Source organism: Pteronotus mesoamericanus, unplaced genomic scaffold (assembly GCF_021234165.1).
Source record: "Pteronotus mesoamericanus isolate MK-2021 breed Mesoamerican mustached bat unplaced genomic scaffold, CSHL_Meso_final scaffold_36, whole genome shotgun sequence".
Taxonomy (NCBI): Eukaryota; Metazoa; Chordata; class Mammalia; order Chiroptera; family Mormoopidae; genus Pteronotus; species Pteronotus mesoamericanus.
In genome coordinates this window covers 10,448,866-10,474,478 of record NW_026555313.1, presented here as the reverse complement: position 1 = coordinate 10,474,478, position 25,613 = coordinate 10,448,866, and the positions used below count along the sequence as shown (strand labels likewise).

Genomic DNA, 25,613 nt, shown 5'->3' with positions numbered 1-25,613 from the left:
ACATAAAAAATAAAGTATAAAGATTAAGAACATTTGCGCCTTTGCTATACTATTTAGTAACCAGGTTGGTCCCCTTCCAGTCCACTCCCTATATTGTTATGAAAATGATCTTTTTAAAATACAAATTTGATAATGTTTGAAAACATTCAATGACATGTAAACATTACGAATTTAAAACTATTAGGTAAAGCCTACGAGGCCCTTCACAACCTGTCTTCAGTTTGCCTTCTCATTTCTCCTGCGCTTGATATTCCAATCACATTCACTTGTTTCCCCTACACATGTGGCTTCCTTACATGCCTTGAATGACCTTTCCCAGCTTTTCGCCCTAGGGAATTCTGACTCATTTTTCAATAATCTACTTTCATCTTTATTACACCTTCCCACATTATGCTGTATTACTTGCTTGTGTTCCTTTGTTTTCCTTTACGTTTGAAATTTCTTCAAGGGATGCACTGAAATTGATTTAACTTAATAGACAGGTTCATGGGTATTGAATAAATGTTTGTTGAATAAATGAGCAAATGGATGAATGCTGTAAACATTTATAAGGAGGGAAAATAAATGGTGGGGTGGGCAGAGACAAGGAAATTGGTTTATCTTGTGTTACTTGCAAGAAATTACATTATTATATTAGAATATTTGACTTTAAGTTTATATTACAACAGTCAGAAAAAATGAACAAAAATTAATTATAAAAATAACGTTCAAATATATGAGGTCTGTTCAGAAAGTATCCAGCCGTGTACTATGAAAAATAGAGACATTTGTCAAAGAATATGCAAGATACAAGAAACATTGTATACGGGACAATGATACTTCAGCCGCCTTCAAAGTAGGCATCTGGGACCTCACACAGTTCTCTCAGTGTCTCTTCCACTGTTGAAACACTCTGAGAATTCCCTAGTTGGAATTGTGATCAGCTGTCCCATCGTATTTTCCTGAATCTCATCGAAGGTCTGAAATTCTTCCTTTCAAAGGAGATTTTAGTTTTGGGAAAGGCCACAAGTCACAGGGCATCAAATCTGGTCTGTTAGGGGTCTCAGTCACCTGAGAGATTTGATGTTTCACCAAAAACATCTGCATGAGGTGTGATACATGAGCTGGCACGTTGCTATGATGAAGCTGCCAATCACCAGTTGCCCATAGCTGTGGCCTTCTGAATCATCTGAATAGTTTCTGCACAGGAATGTTCAAGCTTAACACAAAATTCGATGCAGATTTGTTGCTCTACTCACTCAGTCATTTTGAATGCAATAGTCACACAGTACACACAGTTATTCAAGAGCGTCTACTGCCCCCATTGACTGGTACAGTGAAGTCATCATTGTTCATGCATGTGCATTTCAGTCCACTCTCTTTGACTGCCAGGTTACATTGATGTCGCACAAACTGTTCTCATTATATTAACAATGGCTGGACTTTTTCTGGACAGACCTTAAATATATATATATTTATATAGATATATACATGTGTGTATATATATATTTCCAATATATGTCCTGTGGCTTTAAAGGGAGCACATAGGGCAAGTACAGAGACAATTTAAGCCTGGACTTTGGAAGAATAAACAATCATGTGTTATATATGAACCTTAAAAAATGGAAAATAAATGTCTTATGTACAGTCTTGATCATCCTTCCATTTGTCAGTGATTATATAAAACTTACTTCTTTTGGTAAAAATGACACTGCTTTATTTTCTTCTACAATCTGACCTTAATCTTGGTACCAATTATATATGAGTTCAGAGAAAATCTAGACAATTGGCAGGAAGTCTTGTACAATAATGTGGTTAACCTTAAGGAGAGGATTAGGAATGAATTTGTTCCATTATCTTTTTAAAATGATGCATTGTTTCATTACTATCAGGTAATACACTCAATCACTAAACTGTTTAATATAAATACTCTAGAATTTATAAAGTATAGTTGTATTCATAATGTTTACAAGACTCAGAAATGTGTCCCCAAAGGTATCATTGAAATTTTTTCTTCCTTTTTGTTAATTTCACTGCCTTTTAAACATTTAAAGAGTAGCTACAAAATTTTACTGAAATAAGTTATGAAATTATACTCTTCTTTTCTCTGTTTAATGAGAACTATTACTTACCTATCCATAAATCATAGTAGATAAGTCTATGCAGCTGACTTATCTTTCAGGCAAGAAAAAATAATTTGTTTTATATATCTAAAATTGTCAAGCAGATTTTCCTTTATCTTTTTAGAAGATGCTGAGCTTTTGAATGTTTAAGTCAACAATAATGACAACTATTCTAATAAGGGTTCTCTTACAGTATCAACTAAAACAAATTTAGTTGAACACAAAAGTACTTCTATTCTGACAACCATATTCTTTTCTTCAAAAAATCTTATATATTTTCCTTTCTTTACTTTTTATTTTAGCGTGTTTATAAGAGTGAAGAATAGGTGCAACCATAGTAACAGTTGCTAAGAGATAATTAGAGAAGCCTTTATAACTCCCACCAATTCCATTTGCCTGACTGAGAGCTGTAAAGGTATTTCTGTGTTCTGTGAAAATAACAAACCCAGTGCATCATAGTGGGACTTGCACATTCAAATCAACTCAGCTACAATAAAAAAAGAAAGAAAGAAAGAATGGTAAGACTAAAGAAGTAAAATTCACCTTTTAAAACATAATCTCATGTCTTTTAAGTTTCTCCTGACTTTGTTGCAGCTCCTGACTGTGCCAAGCTTGGTATGCAAAAGTAGCTTTATAATGACGCAAAAGCAGCCAGCTCTGCCAGTACTGCAGTGCGGTAAATTGCTGATATGATTTCTTTGCTATAGTAATTTATTTGAGTGCCTGATTTGTTCCCCTTGTATCTTACTCACTGTTACTTTAATATATAGGAATAAAAACTCTTGTGTTTTTTTTCAGCTTATACAACAAACTCTGGAAAGCCTAAATTTCCGATAGTCTTTGGTGGGGAAGATATTCTAGATAAGAAAGCTTCTCAGATGACTGAGGGTTTACTTACCCTCTGCAACTTCAAGTACTACTGGGTGTTCTTCTCTGAACACATAAAAGAGATATTTCACCTGCCTGTGCCTTCATGTGAAGCTCATTTAGATTTTCACTTATTCAACAATGATTTCGATCCCTTTTCATATCACTGGGAATATATCGGTAAATGATAAATATAGACCCTGCCTTGATGGAGATAAGGTTTCAACAGCAAAAGCAAATCGCTAAACTAATGCACTACAAGCAATCCTTGGTCCCTCTACCTCCAGTCTTTCCAGTGTCACCTTTGCCCTCTACCCTATTTTTACCCCACTGAACTAATCTCCACCTTCTGAGCTTTTTCAGACTCCCCTGCCTGTGCTGTTTCTATCTGGAATACTTTCACCCCTTTCCCGTTCCTGGGGAAATACAGTGCATTTTCTATTTAAATGTCTTTTTTTCCCCCAGAAGGCATTTCTGACTGTTGATCATATTTAGTCCCTACGTCTTTTGGGTTCCTAATACACTTGGTAATAATTCTGTTTCTGAACCCATCTAATTGTAACTATGTTTGTGGGTACTCAGCGTAGAGGCCGTGTTTGGCTCCTTTTGGTTCAGCCATGCGGTACCTGGAATGATGCCTGGCACATAGATGTTGAATGGATAAATAAGGAGTCAAGTGCAGAATTGTCCCGAATCATCCTGCCCCTTGCTGATGGCTCATTCCTACTCTCAGAATATATGCTGCTCAGTCTTTCTCTAGATGATGCAAATAACTGAAGCTATGATCTCTCTATAATGACTACTCCTCATAACTGAAGCTAGAGTTCCTCTTCTCTTGCTGCTGCTTTTAGTCTCTTCTGTGTCTTATCTCATGCTATGTGGAGGTGTTTTTTTTGTTTGTTTGTTTCTTTGTTTACTTAGCTTTCTTTTGTTTTAGTGTGAAAAAAATGAACTATGGCCATTAGCCATTAATTATAATTCTCCTTTCCTTTTAGATAATGAGTGGCTCAACCAAACATGGCTCACAGAGGCAGGTTCTTTAGGCCTTTGGCTCTTTTTAATGTTTTATTTAGTGTCCGAGATGTTTTTGGAAGCATATGTGGACCAGGTAGAGCTCTAGATTTAGTACAATTCCTTATGTTAGAGAATTCTGGAAATTTATAAATGTGGACTGTAGGTAAACAGGCTTTATCTATTAAGCAGTGTTGCCACACTTTTAGCAATTTGTCAAAAATCCTGTCTGAGACCTGACATATCACTTAGGTGGTGCCAGACAAGGAGACAGCCTTGGACTAAGAATAAGTTAACTGGGGCCACTCCTACATTTCACTGCTTATGTGCAAATGGCAACATTTCTGTTTGTGAGGAATGTTCCACTTTCTAACTGTGCTCCAAGGAAGGATTATTGGCTTCCTTCTGTGATGGAATGAAGCTCTGAGAGGTCAATTGTGGCTTTTAAGCTTTTTTGATTAATTTGCAAGCAGTAGGGGAAGGTTACTGGGTTTGCTAATTATCTGAGATTCACATTGTGTCTAATGGAACACTGAATTTTTCTGATGTGGGGAAAGTAAGAATACCGCTGAAGAGGGCACCAATGAAATTTGAGGTATGTGCTAGAAGACAGTTGGAGATACCGGTGAGCCAATTATAGAGCCATCTCTCTCCATTATTTTGATAAATGGCTATTTTGTGCTATGAGGTCACTTCTTGACCTCTTCTGATAACTACCTGGTATACTTGGTTGGACTTCTTAAATACATCTGTGGTATGTCCGAGGGCCAATGTAGTTGCAGTTCTCTATCTGTTGACTTTGAGTTCATCTCTTCAGTAAGAACTGGCATTCAGAGCAAAGTCACTGAGGCAATATGAGATATTTGATCACTTTTTATGTACTATTTTTCTAAAGGAGAGAATATGTTTTAGTAGGAGTTGAGCAAACACTTTTTGTTTAAACCACAGTTAACTAGATAAAGAGTTACTAAGTGGAAGAGAAAATGTATCTATTTTGCTCATCACTTTATCTTCGGCAGAGTACAGTGCCTGACCCAAAGTGGGCACTCATGAATATTTGTAGAATGAGTCAATATACAGAAAAGGCCACTTGACTGAAGTTTTATTTTTATGCTTCTTTTCAGTGTATCCCCCATGTGTAAAATTACATATTGCTTCAGGATGAAACACAATGATCAGAAAGTCTTCATTGCAAATGGCATTATTGACTTTGAGAGTGAGCAAGGCTTTTCAAGGTCATCTCAGCCCAATGCTCCTTATTTAAAGAAAGAAGAATCATGTGTTAACTGATTCACTTACTTTTGAAAAATAAAAGATTAAAGATTTTCTTACCCAGCTCTCAAAAAGTAAAAACCTTTACCTTTCCTGGAAAAATTATAATTTTGAGGCAATAAGTAAATTGGTCAAAGAATGAATTAGGAGAATACAAGCCATCCCGCTGCCCAATGTGACAACTGTGTACTTCAGAGGAGGAGCTGAGTGTTCAAGAGAGAAGGGTTTTCCTGGCAGCAGGAAGACAGAAATCTAGTTGTAGGACCCTTAGGTTTATTCATGATGGAGTAAATTTGTAAGCAACCATTAGCTTTAAGTACTATTTTGCTCAAATAATTTTTGATGCCAGAAACAGGAAAACAAGAGTTTGTTGCTTTTTTGTTACTGGGTCAAAAATGTGAATTGAAGTCTGGTTCTTCAGTGTTCAACAGATGAGGTATTAGATCAAGTAAGTCTCAAGGGACTCTTTTCGAGTAACCAAGTTCAAGATTTAAAATTAATAGATATGTGTGAAGATAATGTTCGACAGTTTCCCACTATAAACCATTTATTTTGATATGAAAACAATTTATTTGCTCTTAGTTATATTAAACTATTCTGAGCTATTCTACAACATAATTGATGTATTTTTACAGCAAGAAAACATGGTGAGATGAATAATGCCATTGTCCAAAATAATTATATTAATTTTAGTAAATATTAAGATTCTTTCAATAATTGATAAACAATTCAACAAATACTCAAAAATATTTTTAGTTGTAACTTGCTTTCCAAATTTTTTTTTCCTTGCAGAAGAATAGACCAAACTGTGCATTAGATTTAGAGAGCCAAAAATAAAATTGTTTTTAATGGAGCCTGATGCAAACAAAATGACAAAAATCTAATGTGGTTTTGTTATTTTCTATTATTTTATTTTTTTATTTAATCTTTATTGTGTTTTTTCCCCATTACCATTTAGTGACTTTATATATCTCAGTGAGAGATATTTAGATAAATTCCTCCATTTTTTTCCTATGGTGTAATTTTATGAAATATCAATATCCCTTAAACTACAATTTCAAATACCTGTTTCGAGGCTCAGTTTTTGGAATGTTTGAATGAGAATATGGTTAACTTCTATTTTAAATAGGAATACAATTTATAAGCCTTTGCAACAGCATGGATGGACCTGGAGAACATTATGCTAAGTGAAATATGCCAGTCAGAGAAAGACTAATGCCATATGATTTCTCTTATACGTGGAATTTAATGAACAAACTGAACTAACAAGGAAATGGGGACAGACTCATAGATAGAGAGCAGGGTGACAGCTACTGGGTGGGGGAGAAGTTGGGAGGTGGATAGATGAGCAAAAAGGAAAAAGGACTCGTGGACACAGACAACAGTGTGGTGATTGCTGGGGGCAGGGGGTTAATGGAAAAGAATACCAGAAAGATTAAATTTTAAAAGGGACTAATTACTTCATTGAATAAAAATAATTTGGAAAATGTATACTGAAGATGAAGTATTTCTCTAACTACAGTTGTCCAGTAACATATTTAGAGAGAAAACTGTGTGAGCTATTTACATTATAATTTTGAAAACTGATGCAAACTGAAACATCAAAAAAGGAATTATTAACAGCATGCTACCACAATATGAAGAGTGTCCATCCTTCTGGAAATTTCCTCTGATCTTTATTGTATTAATTTTACCAGCTTCAGAGAGAGGGCTACTTAATTTCAAATATTTTTCTGATCAAGATTCCTTAGTATCTTGTTTTTTAAAATGCTTTGATTGATTCTCTAAAATGGTTTTCTGTTGTTATCCCCATTTATTTAAGATGTTGAATCACAGAGATATTGAAATGTATGTACAAATTTCTGACAAAATCTGGATTTGCACTTGTATTTAGATGAGTCAAGCATAAAACTAGAAACAATAAAAGTGATTTTGCATAGAGGTACAATGAATTAAAATATAGAAAGTAAAAAAATCACTTCAGAACCAGAAATAAGCTTTACTTAAATTTTATAGGATAATTAAGAGTACATTATATTTTCACAATACAGTAGACTTTGTTATAATTTATGAGATTTATACCTGACAGGCATTTTAAGGGGACAAAGGTCTACTACTAGTCTCATTATTGCTATGCAGTCATGATGGAAACCTTTTAGATTCAGCAAGAATAATAGAAATAAAAATAGAAAAGGTAGATATTCAAGTTTTCTAAATTTTGGGGATGTAATGTACAGGATGGTGACTATAGTTGACAATACTGCATTACATGAAAGATGCTAAGAAAATAGACCTTAAAAGTCCTCATCCACCTAAAGAAATTATAATTATGTGAAGCGAGGAACCTGTTAACTAGTTCTACGGTGGTAATCATTTCACCATTTATTAGTGTATCACACTATCACATTCTACACTTTAAACTCACCCAATGTTATACATAAGTCATATCTTAATAAGGGTGGCAAAAATAATTTCTTTTGGATGACAGAAAAATTAAGATGTACAGTTGGTTCCCTTAGCACGAGCTTAAGACTTAGTAAAAGAGTCAGTCCAAATCAGGTGTGCCAATTTTCTTCTTTGAAAATAGCTAAGCTTCTGAAACGGGTCAGTGTGCTTTAGGCATTCAATTGCCTTCTCCAGACACAGTCTTTTAAGCACAGGTGCTAAGTGGAGGGTCTTTGTGAGCCTTGCTCAGGCTCTGACAGGAACTGCAATCCAGGCAGTTCTTAGAACTGACTGCTCTTTGGGATTCATGAAGAATTATTTACAAAGCTTCAGCTGCCCAGGTCAAACAGCTCAAACTCTCAACACTGGGAGGAGTGAGAGAGAGGAAGGATGAGAATTTGAGCTGAAGTGACAGTCTTGGTTAAGAAAGTAAGAAAGTTTTTCCTTGGCTTCTGTAAATACACATTAAAAAATTTCATATATCTTGAATAATTAAAACTTTAATAATTTTGGACTCTCTCAGGAATAAACCTGAGTAATGTACATGTTTATAATGAATATTTTTCAGTATAATATAAACATATTTCTTCAATCAAGTGGGCTTTTTTTCTTCTATAAAATATAACAGAAGGTGAATGCACTGACATTGCCTCTTACAGTATACTCTGGCTTCACTAGACCTGTAGAAGAAATGCCACATTCTGTTTTACTTTTAATGTTTACAAATTCTAATATAGTTGAGGAAGGAAACTTAAGGCGTCTGGTGTAGTGCCCTTCTGTAATAAAGAGGAATCTGAAACACAGGTTGGTTTTGAATAGTTGCATATTTATGTTATTTTTATAGATCAACCTGATAATTTGTAAATGTACTACTACAGATCAAGTTATATAATTATGTAGATAACGTATATGTAGCAAACTAACAAAACCAAACCTGTCCTGTTCCAATACTGTCTAGCCAACCTACTATCAAGTGGACAAGCATTTCTAAAACCACTAGATGGCGTTCATTCACTGTAATTTTGGCCAAGTACAGGTTTTCAAAGTCTTATCAGGATATGCACGTTAAGAGGAAGGGGAATACTATCCGTTATTTGACGATATTTTCCCATCACTTAACACAACGACAGAGCTCTATTTTATAATTTCCTACAAAGCTAATCGACAAATATTTATTGAAACTTTATTCAAGGATTCTTCTTTTGTGTGGAGTGTTGAAAATCACCTTTCCTGTTGATGGTAAGGTATTTACTTACAACATCTAGAAGAAAATATGCTATGCACAGTATGCCACTTAATTTTATTTTATTTCATTGCTTTACTAATTCATGTCGCTATTTTCATGTAGCTATTGCTTTAAATGTTAGAAAAAACTCAGTCACAAATATTACTGTTTTCAAATATTTTAGATGGCATTAATCTTCAAAATTAATGTTTATGATGATTGGAGGCCAAGAGATCTTGAGGGTTCACAAAAGGTTCTTTGTATTGTATATCTTAAAATGTCTGAGAAATAGTGGTTCTCCCTGCATTGAAACTTAAGAACCCAAATGGCCTTTGGTGATAGATGATTAAGAATTAGTCTTGAAGACAAATCATAGAATGAAAACTCCCTAACTACATACTTCAAAATAAATGGTTGGAAAAAGATACTGATATGGTCTAGGTTAATAATAATATAAAACCCAGGACTTACCTGTTCTAATATGTTTTGAAGCCTCTCTATCTCACAGTCTATTACAAATTTCTTCTCTTGTCTTCTATCAAGTTCTTCTAGAAGTTGTCTATAGCTGACATCATTAAAATTTTCCACACAGATAGCGCTGACATGCCAGCCATTTTGTCCTGCTTTCTCCATGATAGCTTGAAGTATTGAATATCCTAGATGGGGAAAAAAATCAGATGGGTTACAAAAACATCCTTGTACTTCCCTGTAATAATGTATGCAGACACCGATTCTTTCTCAACATTTTTATGTTTCAAAATATACAATGGATGCTTAGAAATTTAAAAATCTGAGTGGTTATTTCCAAATCATTTGTTTTGTTTTATTTTGTTCTACTCAGGGCAACAACATCTTCTGAAACATTGGTTAAATGAAGTAGCAACATCCTATTTTGAGTAAGTTCTCAAGATCTCTCTACTGAATATTACATTGCTTTAGACACATTTCTGATAATATAAACCAAAAATCAAATACAGCACCACCTGTAGTCAATAACAATTTTCCAAGTGTTTTTTTGGTAATTTTACATACTAGATAGAATTAATTTTGAACATATGTTTTGATTCTTCCTTTGGGCAAGGTAGCAAGAGCATTTTTTAGTTCATCTGTGGAAAATAAGATTAAAAGGAACAATGTTACCATAGACAGAGCACCAGAAAGTCTCCCCCATTGGCCAAGATGGTGCAGGGGCATGTTCTTAGAGAGTGTGCCAAGAGCTAGAAAGATGAATAGACAGGGCCCCAGGATGCTGACAGCTAGCAAGATGATTGGGAACAGAAAAAAGCCCTCCCTTTCCTATCCTTGTAAGAACCGAGCTTGAGCAGGAAAGGGGATGGTCTTTGAGACAGGAGTCCACCATTCTCCCAGGTGACTTTCCTTTTGCACCAGTACCTGTCTCACAAGTTTGATTTTCCTGCTGCAGGCAGCTGAACCTGTGTTTTCAGTAACAGCAATGCAACAGTATTTAGGGAAGACCCAGTACTGTAAATGGGGAAGGATTATTTAACTCTTCTGACTCTCCTGGCATGGGAATAATGTTGAATGGGGATAAATTGAATGACACATTAGGTGAGGCACTGGGTACTCAAACACAATCTAGTAGAGGAAATAGATGTTCAAATATACAACTGTACATTAGTTTAAAAAGGAAAATGATATCTATACTCAAGGTAAAGTGTTGGCCCCAAGGAAGGTTTGGTTACATCTGTCTGGATGAGACAAGGAAAAATATCATGGAGGAGAAACAACTTGAGTTGTGTCTTGAAGGTTGAGAAGGCACAGACAAGCTTGTTGAGGAAGGAAAGGTGTTTGTTAGCTGGAGACAGGCTTCCAGAGAGGATTGGATCGTCCCTGCCTTCTACTTGGTTCAGCTCTCTCTGAATAGGGAAGGGAAGTCACAGATCTTAGTGTCTGGGTTAAGGACAAACTTGTGAATCCAGCACTTAGAATACTTCTTCATGCCAACAGTGTCTTGACCTCTCACTTTTTCCAGCTTTCACTTTTAAAATGAAATGTGAGAGAAAGTGCAAAGATTCTTTGAATCTATGACAAGCCCTTAAAACAAGGATCGGGTAAGATCAGAGCCTGTTGGGCAGTTATCCCCACGCCACTCCACTGTGGCTCGGCATTCAAAATATGCTCGTCTTTTTAAAGATCTGACACTTATTTGAGCTCATTCTGTGGCAGCTGCCTACAGATTCTCCCTGCCTTGGTCCCTGGAGTTAGAGTGGAGAGATGGGTGGGTTAAGAGTGAAGACTGAAAATGACTATACAACATATGTACGATAAGGGCACACTCATCGGTTTTCACTGGTATGTGAGCCTCAGATTCAAAGATTCTGGTTTTCAGGTATGTTTTTTACAAGTCAGAGTTTCAAACATTATGAATGTTCTGTTAATATCGACAGATGGATCTGATGATGAGATCATATTTGAAATATAAGTTACCTGACATCCTGCCAAATGCAATATTGTGGCAGTTAGGATTCATTTTTATCTAAATGAAGAAGAAATTCTCCAAAGGGAAAGGAAGAGAGCATGTTAATTACTATATAATTATTCTGGTATATCTATTGCTCCATTTAGTCTTTCCTTTTGTCATGTATGCCTGTAATTATCTTTTCAAATCTTACCTAGATTATCCCCACCTCCCTACCCCCAAACCAATACTCTTTTCCTTGTTTCCTATTTGATGCATATGCAAGGTGATGATCTGAGTCCTATCTTAATGTACATGTTCATGCCTCATTTATTCTGTTGCTGGGACTTGCTCTCTGATAGTAAGTGAGGCAATGTTCCTTTTATTCATTTTGACACCTATGAACATGTTTTTTTAAAAATGCCAACTGACATTTTACTATTCTTTTCTCCTATTACTTATTCTTATACCAAAAAAAAATACTTAAAAAAAAATTTTTTTTTTGCATGTTGTAAAAATGGTAAACATTTGCCACACATCAAAGTAGCCTTTCTGCTCTCTGGGAGCAATTCCCAGCTTGGCACAGTTCTCTAGTTAGTGTTTCCCTTCTTGCCGTCCCCCCTACCCCCACCCCCATCAGGTGGTTTACAGGCTTCATATGAGTATTAGGCATCCAGGTTGTTATTTTCCTGCCTACAGAACTTTTACACTAATAAAATAAGATTATATATTTCACATTTCGTTATCTGATTTTTCAGATTTACAGATTACACTAGAACTGAAATAAGACAAAACCTTAAGACACAACCTTTGTTACATGGAAAGGAAAGCTGGCTGCCTAAAAAGAACCATTAATTGTAATCAGAAATAAATGGCATCTGTTCAATGCAGTGCAAGGGACACACAACTGCAGTATCAGAGCCGAGGTGAAAACTTGAATTCTTTGCTTTCTTTTACATTGTTACTCAGATCTGTATGTCTTATTTATTTTCTAAGGTAGTTGGGAATACATTATAAATCACAGAAAGTACTGCTGTTGAATCTGTGATTATGTAACTTAACTGTTATATAAACTGGAAAATCACAAGTCAAGTTGCACTAATTCTACATCAGGCTATGATTTGTATCTTCTAGTTATTAGACAATGTGCAATGCAATATTGTTGACCAGAAAATAGATACTATAGTTTTGGGTAAATATTATAAGACTTATGGAAAATTCACTACTGTAAAGGATCTTTTAAGTCTCCTTCTTTAAAAATGTTGTCTAACATTTTATTCAATCTAATTTATTGAAAACATTCTACATCCAAGATTCTTTAAGGTATGACAAGACATGATTTTGATTCCACAAGGAATTAGCTGTCTGGAAAAACTGGTATTTAGGTAACTAACTATTGTATAAATTATATACTATTGTACAAATAACTTCAAAAGGACCAAAATAATTTTATTAGAATTGTAGTGAGTGCATACTGTGTGCAAGATCCTATTATAAGATTACAACAAATAGTTAAAGACTTTTTCATAGTTATTAAAGAACACTGTCAATTATACATGCAAATATTTTTAAACTGGTATTATGTGATGCACTTATATCATCCATTATGTTAAATAGAATCGTAGTGCTATAAGCAGCCTTGAGCCGCTGCAGCCTTACACATCAGCACTTTTTGTGTCATCTATGGATAATGACCCATTTTGGATGAGTAATACCATCCAGAGCTGTGGCTGCTGGCAACAAGCTGAGCTTATTTATTTGATGTTCTCTTTTGATTCAACTCTCTGTGCACAGAGGGGCAGGAGGAGAACTAGGAGAAATTTATGTCAGGGTGGATGCAATTTCAAGAAGAAGGGAGTTATCCATGTGCTGCAAAGAAACTTCATTTAGCTAAGAACAGAAAAGAGCTTATCATGTTTTATAGTTAGAAGGTCATTGGTGTACTGATCAGAAGCAGCGTCAGTGGAATGCCGCGTAGAGAAGTCGTATTTCACAAGAGTGAGAAAATGAGGAGAAAGTGAGAAGAAGTGAGAAGTTAGAAATTATCAAGGGATATCATCAGGATCATGAAGTAAGGAGCTGAGTATGCTGTTAGGATGAAAACCGGATAAATAAATATCTAGGCCATTGGCCCTGGATGGGAATGAGAGGGCTGCGTGGGTCCCATGCAGAGTTGCAGAGCTGAAAAAGAAGTGGCAAAGGGAGGTAGCAGCAGTGTGGGCTCACTCAAGTTAAAGCTGCTCTCATTAATTTTTTAAATTGCTATGCAGGTTCCCACTATTAACCATTGATTTCTCTGGTCTGGCACAATTACCAGCATCCAAAACCAGTGTACTTGAAGAGAAAGTTGTGTATGTCTGGGAGTACACTTCATGCTGTGTGTGATTTTCGCCATAGAGAGGAATGGGATTCTGTAACCTCACCCCGTTTAATGCCACTGTGCTGGAACTGCAGAGCAGATTTAGTAACCGTTTAGTTTGGACTGTTTCCAAAGCAGCTCCGATCCTAAAATAACATGTTCAAAGGCTGCGGTCTGGACTCTAAGGTCTCGGCACACACCAGGAGTGACTAACATTGTAGCTGGGATAAAATTATGGGCAGCGGTGATTCTTACATTTTTTTATGCCATAGTTTAAGAAGGGCATGATGAAAATAAGCAAAGATATTCCAACTTATACAGTCTGAAGCCATACACTTAAATCTAAGATAGGACGGAATGTCTTCAGTTTTCCCTTTCTACAAATAATCAAGAATAAAAATAGAAAAATCTATCTTCAAAGGTCTTCTGGGTCCTAATTTCTCCTTATAACCCCTTATACTTTCTGACAACACTTGGTGACTCCTGACTCTTACACTGTAGTGTTCATATGTAACTCAGCGTATGTAAAGTATCATATAAGGCAATTTGATACTTTAAAATTTTCAAGTTTTCTTTCAGTTGCAACTGAACTTAACCCTCTTATCATATGCATATAGCAAGTAGTTTCAACTATTTTCTCCAGGTTCCAGGCACTCAACAGGCCGTCTCAGGCATGCTCTAACAAGATTTTTACTTATTTCTTTAGGGCTTTTCTAGAACTGGGCCACTGGAGAATTTTAGTTCAGTACGAAGAATGGGTGGGCCCATTGTTATATGTGCACTTGTTTACATAGCAACTAAATTGATCTTTGTAAACTGAAACCCAATGGCATTTGCTTGCATGAAAGCTTCAATGTTTTCTTAATCTTTTATGATACATATCAAAATATGGTCATTCTTGTTCCCTGCCCTTTTAAAGCCTAGTTTTAAACCACTGCCCTCACCTACCATCTTGCAAAACTGGCCTTTTCAGATGTTGTAGAAGGTACCATATCGTTCCACCGCGGTGCCTTTGCACTTAACACTGCTTCCCCTGCTTTTGCCTTCTTTCAGATTTTATTGCAGGTATCACTCACCTTCTCATTACATCACTTGTTAGTCATATAAGCTCTTACAGCCTTCTGTATATTTCTTTCCGATATTTCAACCATAGTTTCTAACTACACATTTGAATGATGTTATTAGTGTCTTTTTGAGCCATTATGACTCCATGAAGGTTTAAGTTCTATTTCTGTGCTCACTACTTGATCCAGTGGGTGCTCAGTAGAGTTGTTTGAATTCATGAATAAATTAGTTGGAAATTTGAGGAATCAGAATGTCTAAAATCTTAGAAGTAAAAAGTAGCATGGCTGTGCACATTCAGGAACTTCAAATACTCCAGTTTATCTCGTATGTTTGGAAAAACAAGGAGGGTGTGTGGAGACTTTATGTCATCTGTGAAAAGACCTTCAAAGGCTGGAGAGATAAGCAGGCAATGGACATATCATAAGGACCTTCGCTCCAATAGAATTTTGTCATTACTCCTCAGGGACTTGAAGGGAGTGACATGATTGAATGTGTTTTAGCATGATCATTGAGCTGAGTTGTAGAAAATGCAGTAGATGAATTTAGCACAAGAAATGGGAAAACCAGATAGTAGGCCATATTTAAGCAATCCAGATGAGAGTAGATTCTAAATCAAGGGGGCAGGATAAAGTAACTTGATGACTGATGAAGTGTAGGGCTAAGGGGAAGGAGGAAAGAGTGTAAGCAACATCTGTTCTACTGACGGTCATCTTGTTTTTGTTTTCAGAAGGAACTCAAATCTTTTTTTAATCTCTTGAAGAAGCACATATTTTTCTATTTGGATTCAGGTGTCAATTGACCCTTGATGGTACAGTCCTTGCAGCTACCTTCTTCTTTTTTTTTTTTTTTTTAAATTTACTTTTTAAATACATTTGTCTCTGCCTCCCGCCCACCTCTTTCCCTTGCCCCCTCCCACCTTCCCTCCCTCAGCTCTTCCCCTTTGGTTTTGTCCATGAGTCCTTGCTATATGTTCCTTGACTTTTCCCTTCCCTTCCTTTTCCGTGCCCCGCCTCCCTCATTCCCTCTTGTCTCTGTTGATTTCTTTTCCTGTCAGTGTTGCTGGTCATATTTTCCTTGCATCTTTGCATTGTTGGTTAGGTTCCGTTTATAGGTGAGGTCATATGGTATTTGTCTTTCGCCCCCTGGCTTATTTCGCTTAGCATGATGCTCTCCAGTTCCATCCATGCTGTTGCAAAGTTTAGTACTTCTTTTTTTCTTTCTGCTGCGTAGTATTCCATTGTGTATATGTACCATAATTTTTTGATCCAGTCATCTACTGATGGGCATTTAAGTTGCTTCCAACACTTGGCTATTGTAAATTGTGCTGCTATGAACATTGGGGTGCATAGGTTCTTTTGTATTGGCGTTTTGGTGTTCTCAGGGTATAGTCCCAGCAGGGGAATCGCTGGATCAAAAGGCAGTTCCATTTTCGCAGCTACCTTCTTCATTGCCCAAAGCAGGATGCTAAATTATGACACACGTTTGAGACACCCATTTTTTCCCCTTGCTATAGACATCAATTTTTCTAACGATCATCTCTGTAGATTTTGAATATTTTCTAAAAATAAATTGAATCTCTTCAAATTTACCTCCAGCATTTCTTATCTCCTTAGTATTATGGGTGCCTATTCTTATCTTTTTATAATAGAAGACAATTTCTTTATGCAAGAAAGGAATCTTTTAAAGTTTTGCATATTTTTAAAATGAAATAACTAATGACTGGTCTCCTAATCAGACCAAATATCTAACATTTCTGTATAAATATTATTTTTCTCATAAGTATTTTAAATATTTTTATTTACCCCATGTAAAATTCAGAATTTTGATTATATGTTTTTTTACCACGCTGTGTAAAGTTCACAATTCAGAAGCATAAAATGCAACATTGTATCTTTAAAAGGGGATCAAAATATACATTTGTGAATTAACAGATACCTAGACGATATTTGTCTCATATTAAACAAAGTACTAAGACCTAAGTTTGCATCTTAAACTTATTCAATATGCCAACATTTTGGGAAAACAAAGTGACATATTGAAAACACTTCACTGGAAGGAGAAGGGCCTGGGATATGATGTGGTCCTTAGAGGATGAGAGGGTTTCACGGATGAGCTACGTACTGCAGCGTAAGGCAAAGGCGGAGAGGCAGGGAGACTGAGAACACTTAACCACATACTCCTAATAATTAACAGATGAGTTTGTTAGAGTAGTAGACTCATAAATTCATATATTATGCTCTGCTATCATTTTATAATATAATTGCACCTTACAAGAGCTCTGTGAAGTATTATCCTCATCTTATAGAGAAGAGGCAGAGATAGGTTACATAATTTATATCAATCTTAACTCTAGTAAGTGTCAGAGCTACAATTTGAACTCAGGCCTTTCATGCTTAATTAAGTCTAGAGACTTTTTCACCACACTTTAGCCAATAGCAGGAGATGAAATGGGAAAGGAAGTTTGAGGTTGTGTTGTGAAAACCTTTAAATAGCAGTTATCATTGACTCTCTTCTTTCTCTCTCAATATATCTCACATTTTAGCATTTTCTGTCAGTGCTGTCTTAAAAACATATCAAGAAACTCTCTGCACTGCCACCGCCCAGAACCAAACCACCATTGCCTCCCGTCTGTCTATTACAATGACCTCTTTATAGGTGTCCTTGCTCTGCCTTTGCCCCCTTCAGACTATGAATAGCAGAACTGCCAGCAAGCCAGGGCATATCACTCATAACTCAAAATTCTCCCAGTGCCTTTTTCCAGTGGCCTGTATGGCCCACACCTCTGACCTCACCGATTGCTCTCTCACTGTCACACATCACCAGCCGGCTGGCCTCTCTGCAGTTGTGACAGTCTGTCTGTCACTCTTTCACTTCCTTTTGGTCTTTAGCCACATGTCCTCTCTTCAGTGAGGCTGTCCTAGGCTACTTTCTCTAAAATTTCAACTCCCTTCCTGAGATTTCCTATTTTCCGTCTCTGCTTTATTTTTTTCCTAATACCACCATCTAATGTACTACACATTTTATTCCCTTATCTTGTTTGTTGTCTCTTTCCCCCACTAGAATGTAAGATAATGAAGGCAGAGTTGGTTTTGTTCACTCTGCTGGAAGACTGCCTGGCAACTAAAAGGCACTCAATAAATACTTCTGAATAATTAAATATTGAAAGTTCAATTTTACTCTCTTGGCAACAGGGAAACACTGAAGGCTTTGGAGCAGAGATGAGACAACTTACAAAATGCTTTCATAATATTAATGGAAATGATAGATTCAAGTAGAAAGAGAAGGAAGAAATGGAATAATCAAAAAAAGAGGTTACTAAAATTAATTCAGGTATAATGCAATGACTCCTCTAGATTAGATTGATTCTGAAAAAAAAAATGGAAAAAAAGAAAATGCTAATCATGCTAATACTCTAAATTCTATACTTATTCCCCCACTTTGTACTTATCTGTACAAGATCCAGGAGATTTTTTCATTACATTAGGTGGAATCAGATGAGATTACCATTTTTGTTAGTCTAAAATATTCAAAATTCAACAATGTCTTATGTTTCAACCTAGAGATAGCTTCTGAACTGACGAGAAAGAATATTAAGTGGAATTACAGTGACCTGAAAACTACTTAAATTATACATTTTGACCACCAAAGAATGTGGTAGATAAACTTCTAAACTGGGGCAGATGGAAGCCATGACTTGTAGGAACCAAGAGTCCAGTCCAACGCACCTCAGCAAGTTCCTAGCGTTTCTGTGAAAATTGCTCTGGAGTCTTCATTATCAGCCTTCATAGCAACTAACTTGAGACATTGATAAAGGCTAAAACAAGCTTCAAAAAAATTTAAAAATTAAATGAAGTCTGAAATCTATTTTAGAAAAAAGACTCTATTGTAAATGATAAAAACAGAAATACTTTTGGTTCATAAAAACAAATTGTCAGCTAAAAGTTGGTTCGTTAGTTGAGGGTGCAAGATAGCCAATGCTCTACATAGAATTCAGGTTCTTAAAAGATGAATTAATTTATTCTACCCTATGTTGAACTTTGAGTCCAATAGAGCCCATTAATTAATCATGAAGGCAATCACTAGCAACAAAACACACAGAGGTGCCACACAACATATTAAATAACAGTTTGTTATATTCACATGCCAAACTGTGTACTGTAAATAATATTAATTTGAATCTGCCTTTTATACACAAAGCCAAAAGCATTCATTTTGGTTGATTTGAAAGTGATATTTTAAAATGTTACTTTTGTCTTTTCTTTAGAAAAGGAGTAGCAGTGCATAATTTCCCTGTGATGATTCTGGTGAAAGGATTTTTGCATAACCATCAGGGAGACAATTTCTGTTCTTAGCAGGAGCAAACACAGGATGAAGTAAGTATTCACCATATGATTAGCCTAATTTTTATATCCCACTGAGGTTAGCTCAGTTCCAAGATGTAATTGCAAACTCCTGTCAGTGGCTGTGAGAATGAATACATTTGATTACTCACTATTAATTTTCTTCAGTGGGGAAATGACTGTGGGGTGATCACCTAAATAAAGAATGATTTCTTGAACAGCACGCCAGATGATAAATGATGGGTTCAGAGGTAAAGTTGGTTACTTTCAATGGCAAAAATTGCGGTTCTCATTTCAGCGATATGGTTCTGAGGCAGGTTATTTGAATTCCTTAAATAATTTACTTTGACTTCAATGCAACGAAGATGATTAATGTAGGATTGTATTAGTTATAGTAATCTGCTCTATAGCTGTTAATAAGAATCAGTTTCATTCCCCATGGTAGACTGAATGCAGAATGCTATTGTCCATTTGAGGGAAACATTGTGTAAATTCTTGGTGGGTGAGGGAATTCCTCCCTATAAATCTAGAGGAATCATAATGTATAACAACACCCCACACACTCTCAAAACCAAACCAAAATCTAACTCTTGGTCTCAAATTTCCTATGCGGTTTTCAACCATTTCTTCAGGCACTTTAGTCAGAAACCCAGGAGATACTCTCAGACTTGTTACTCATTCCTCTTCACCCTCATCCCTAGTCATCCTGATATTTCTTCCTAAATATTATATTTAAGATCTTTTATAAGCAACTCCCTATTTAGCCATTCTTTCAGTTTTTATTCAATGAATATTTATTGAGTGTGGACGGACAGGCCATTGCTGTAGGGACTGCAGACATAGAAATAATAAAAGCAGTAAAAATGTGCCCACCTTCATGAAGCTTACACTCCAGTGGCCGAGGCACACAATAAACAAACACACAAGTACATTGTGAGTATAACAACAACAGGTGGTCAGTGCTATGAAGAAAAATGAAGAAAGAACGGGGCAGAAATGCCTGGAAGTAACAATGGGAGTGGTGCTTATCTTCCCACACCAGTCTCTCACTGTTTATCTTCGGCATGCATCACACAAGTCATACTAAAGACACACAGTTCGATGAATAAATCAGGTTCTCTCTTGCCTTAGTGCATTGCAATGGCTACTCCTTGTGCTAAGAAAATCTATGTTATTTACCCTCACTTGCAACTTCCTATCTTAGTATAAGCTTCCGCTTTAGTGTTAGGTGATTTGGGAAGACTATTCTGACCTCACTTTGAGGTGACTTTTTTCTTTATATTTCCCTAGCTATCTGTTTGTATAGTAATTACAGCTCATTATCTCACTAAATTAATTAAATTATTTATCAAGTAAGTATTATATGGTAATTTAAAAGTACTAAGTATACAGTGAGTCAGTAACTCATCTCAAGGATGTTGAACTATAGTAATTTTAATTGTTAGTTTACTTGCCTAGTGTTTTTAAAGTATGAGATGAACTCTTAGTCGTTTTTGTTTTTTTAGTTTTTTTCCACACAGAAATAAAAGAGTAAGCTCAATAAGAGATTGAATTGAATGGCAAGGGTAAAAATTCTGCTTTTAAATATTAACCATCCATTTGATCAAGCCTATTACAATAAAGATAATAATAAAAATAACTAACAATTGTTAAAGGCCTACCTAATCCAAAGAAGATACTGTATTAAGAGCTTTATGGGCATGGTTTTACTTGGCCAAGGTTACTTAGCTATTAACTGATAGAGCTTTGTGCTGTCTGACTTTAAAGTCTACTTCTTCTATTCTTCTATAATATGGGCTTTAAAACAAGGTACACTTAATTCCATTCTGTTCGGGTTACTTATATTCCCTTATTAAGAATTCATTTTTGCTCCCAGAACATCTCTGGCGGTGCTCTCTCCTGGGCGCTATTGGTATTTCTGAGGAGCGCTGTGGCTGTGTGGCTGTGCTGTTCTTGTTGCGGGTTTGCTTGCTGTTTCACTGCAGCTTCACTGGGCGGGGAGGGAACCCCCTTCCCTTCCGCACCCACTCCCCGGCAGTCCCTGGCAGATCTGCTGAGAACACTACACTGATGAGCAGAGTGTCTTCCTTCACAGTAGCCTGCAAATGCTGCCCTCTGGTCAAGTTAGTTAATGGTCCCCCCAGCACAGCCTTCTCTCTGTAAGGATATCAAACATGAAATCATGGAATTAGATCAACTCTGGTGGATAGCTTTGAATTACTATTTAAATCTACTTATATGCTTGCCCAAGTTCTTCCCTTTTGGAAAGAGTCAAAAAACCCTACAGGATTATTTCAAAAATTGTATTTGAATCACAGTATGGAATGACTTCTGCTGACGCAGGGTTTAACATAGGCGAGTTTTCTGAACAGGAATTAAGGCAGTAAAATCAAACGGTACTTGATTTTTAATTAGAATAGGTTTGCCTGAAAATTATAATGGATATAGAAACATTTGTTTACAGTCTTATAATTGTAACAAATTTGAGCCAACTTTGTATTATCAGGATGGAATGTCAATTCAGACTATGTATTTTTTCATAAAATATTTACAATAAGGCAATGAGTCGGTAAATCAGTGTCTGCTTTGCTTTCTGAATCAACAGCCTATACTAGGGGCCACTGACAACTTAATTGAAACTCATTAAGATTTTCAAGGTTCATTTTGGTTAAACCAATGTTGCTATCAAGTTGTAAATTTGATTTTTATTTTTTAGTTATTATCACATAAAGCATTCTGTATAATTATAACAACTTTCTTTGTTATGTGCTTTTTAAAATGTAAAATTTGAGTTATGTTCTCTGATTATTTTAGCCTCCAACTCTTTCCTCAAGGTCATAGTGTTATAATGTAATTATAAAAAACTTAAATTTCAATGATTATCTTCGTTCTGAGAAGCTTTTAGTGCTGAGTGTTTGTGAAAATATATTTTAGTCCAGTTCTGAAAATGTGCCCATTTACATGCATATAGATACTTAGAGTTAAATGAGTATTCATATGGAATGTTCCCCAAACCCTGCTGACTTCTCGAAATTTAGGTTGTTTTTTATATAATTCCTCTTTCCATGTTTGAGGGTTCTAACAATTTCTGTAGATTGACCGTTCTTAAGCATTATTTCAATGTATTCTGAAAAAATAGCTTTTCTTATCAATGAAACTAAAGAATTCTAGAGTTCAAATGATTTTTATTTTACCCTGGACTCACTTCTTTGTAAATGTGAGATGATCTTGCATCCAGAAGAGATTATAAGTTGGGTTTCTGAATTTTTTAACAGAATGTCAGCTTGCCATCTGTTCATCTGTTACTTACAGTGTATAGGCTCTCTCTGCAACAGGGAATGCAGAGCTGGCAAGTTCCTACTCCACTAGCGAATCTAAAAGCTCATTGACCATTTGCAGCCCAGAGACTTTAAGGATTATCTCACTTTTTAACCAGAGGAAACAGTACTTCACCCTCCCCAAAGACTTAACAAGATATAAATACTAGGAGACACAGAGACCTAAACAAGTCTCCTGGCTCCTAAACCAGTATGCTTTTGTGCATGCCACTGTTTCTGGTTCGTAGTAAAATTCAAGTTCATCAATTGCTATTTGAAGAAGGTGATCTAAAGAATATGCTATTCTACAAGGATCTAATTCTCAGACATGTCTTATTTATTTAGACCTTAGAATAAAATATTTTGCAAAGTAACAATACATTCTTAACATTCCTTGCATATAAGAGAGAACCTCCTGATAACTTTCTTTTATAATGCAGAATGAGGAAAAATTTGTCTCTCTTAATTGAGATCTTAACCTAATTCCTCTTAATTTAGGTCCTTTTGTAAGATAATATGAATACATATCTTGCCGATCATGTATAGTTTTTTCCCTTTGAACCCAAGAAAGATAAAAGTGAAGGTTTAAGTCAAGGTATATCTTTCCCTGATGAATATCATTCTATTGCTTAAGATACCATTTTTTCCCCATATTATTGCCCTAAATGCTGACAGCTGTTACTATGTTACTAAATGTAAGCTAATGGTCACAAGTGTGTCAGAGTAGAGAATGGACATGTGTGTTTACAGATGTACCAGCCCTGTAAGAAAAGAATTTAAAATTATTGAAGATGGCTGAGCACATACTGAATGTGGCTGAGTCCTATAATTATATTTAGCAATCACAAAAGTTTAAAGATAAAATTACTCAAATCTCATCTTACAGATAAAAGAACTGAATCTTAGGGAGAGGAAATGATAGACACTTCTCAAGAAGTCAATGGAAAAACAAGTTCTAAACCTGAAGAATAGAGACTAGAAAAAGTCACCCATGAAATGAGGATCCAGAAGAGCTAACTTGTCCCCTTCCCCTTTTTACCATGTGAGGCTACAGATTACAGTGAGAAAACCATCATTGGAGATGGAGCGGGGAGAGACAGAGAATGAGAGAAGAAGGAAAGAAGGCGAGAAGAGAGGAAAATAGGTAGTTCGAGATATGGGAATTCTGAATTCCTGTCTCTTATTTAGGGCACTAATTCCAGTCATGAGGGCTCCATCGTCACCTAAGCATCTTCCAAAGGCTCCACTTCCAAGTACCTTCACACTGGGAGTCAGGATTTCAACATACGAGTTTCGTGTGGACACAAAACATTTAGACCCTATCAATTACCCAGTTAAAGTGTGCCATTTGTTTCTCATGAGGAGAACAGAACAGAAGTAGATTTGAGTAAAAAGAAATACATGCTTTGTAGAAGAAATTTGTAGGTGTAATTGTTCTACCTATCCCTTATTATCTCTCACTTTAATACAAATTCCATAAATGGATGAGACAGCTTGTAACTTTTACTGTGTAATCATTTTTTTCCATCTTCAGAAAAAGCCTATGGCTATGTCCCCAGATACCAGCACTTCCAAATATACTTCATTTCAACATTGCTTCAAAAGTTAAGATGTAACACAATAGTTTATAATTTCAAAGAGTACAAAAATGAGTTATGTTCGGCCTTCCTTAGTTTTGGGTTGTACCTTAATAATCTTGCACTCCTTTTACATTTTAGACAAAGGATTTTTTTATAATAAATAATAAGCAAATGTTCTCCTTTATGGTAGTGATATATCATTTGTATGAGTCAAATATGGTCTGAAAAAACAAGGCCTTTTGTCATCCAGTTGCTGAAGAGAAAAAGAGGTTCGTTTTCCCCTTTAGTTGGTTATCTACTTTACAGTCTGTGTTGAAATAGGGTTATTAGATGGCACCTGCTCAGCATCACCTGGCAGAACTGACTGGGTGCACAAGTATGCTATAATGCTATACCTTTAACTTTTATGGAAGGTCTTTACAATAAGCAATACTAGTTAGACAGTTTCTGCATTTGTTGTAAATATCTTTAAAGAAAATATTTTTTACCCAATGTCCTCCAATTAAAGTCTCACTTTTAACCTTTCTTTATGACTTCATCATTTGGATAGTTTTTCTTGGGAAACTTGTAAACTCAGTATTTTGTGGTAACAGGAGTTACACAATCAATGATGTTCCCTCCCCTGTCCCCCACTGAGTACCAAGCAGGTCAAGGCAAATATTATGTTCATTCATTATAATTGTTTTTAATCTTGTGTTTTCATAGGTTTTTCTTCCTTCATCATGCTTTTGGTTTTAGTTTCTTTAAAAATATTTTACATATATGTGTGTCTAATGTTCAGATATATGTGTACTGCATATATACATATGTGTGTAATTACAGATAAATGTAAATTCCATAAATGTTCATTTTACAGTATAGTATGTATATATTCTGTTGGGAAATGCCCTGTCTAGTTTCAGGAGCTGTAACCCTGCTAAAAGGCAGGAAGGCCCCAAGGCTGGAAATAATCAGGAGGCCTTGGAGAAACAGGCCCCTAAGGAGACGATAACCTGTCCCCCCCGCAGGGGCACAGCTGCTGCCTCTCTGCTCGGCCCTGTGATGGTCTCTTGTTGATGATGGGTAAGACCCCTCAATGGAGGGGTGACCTAAGCCAGTCATTGGCCAGTATGGGAAGCAGACAAGAAATTGAAGGACACGGAGAAAGAGCAAAAAGGCCCGCACCCCTCTGCTCGGCTTGGTCATGGCCGGAGCCCTCATTCTATCCGAAAGCAGTCTCCTGGTCTCTTGGTGGCTCCCTCCCCACTCCTGGCTCAGGCTCAAAACAATACCATAGACAGTTCTAAACCAGATCTGTTGGTTCCCAGGGAAATCAGGCCTAAAAGTAAATTCTTTAAAGTGTGCTTTGTTCTTCCCTCAGAAGCTCTAGCCAGCTTATGCTGGGAAGGAAATATACATTATTCACAGACCCTAACCCTATACCCTTAGGCGCTCTTATGTTTACTACACTCTCATGTTTAGTCGTCTCTCATTTACAAGTCTCCTCTCGGACCCAAGTAAATTAGTGTGTTCCTGCCATTTGTTTTCTTCAAAGCATCATCTATTCTCTGTGAACATTAACATACTGATGTAATGAGATAACCTGTGCATTCCTGTTACCTGGCCCCACTG

At 36.1% G+C, this 25,613-nt stretch overlaps 1 protein-coding gene across 9 annotated transcripts in view; it reads right to left on the bottom strand.

Annotated features, from left to right (window-relative positions):
• GRIA4 (glutamate ionotropic receptor AMPA type subunit 4) overlaps positions 1-25,613 on the bottom strand; it is a 386,291-nt gene that overhangs the window by 105,801 nt on the left and 254,877 nt on the right. For all 9 annotated transcript variants that reach the window (XM_054592511.1, XM_054592510.1, XM_054592516.1 and 6 more), the window contains one exon: positions 9,394-9,578. In XM_054592511.1, the coding sequence (XP_054448486.1) occupies positions 9,394-9,578 (185 nt within the window). The remainder of the gene's footprint in view (positions 1-9,393; positions 9,579-25,613) is intronic.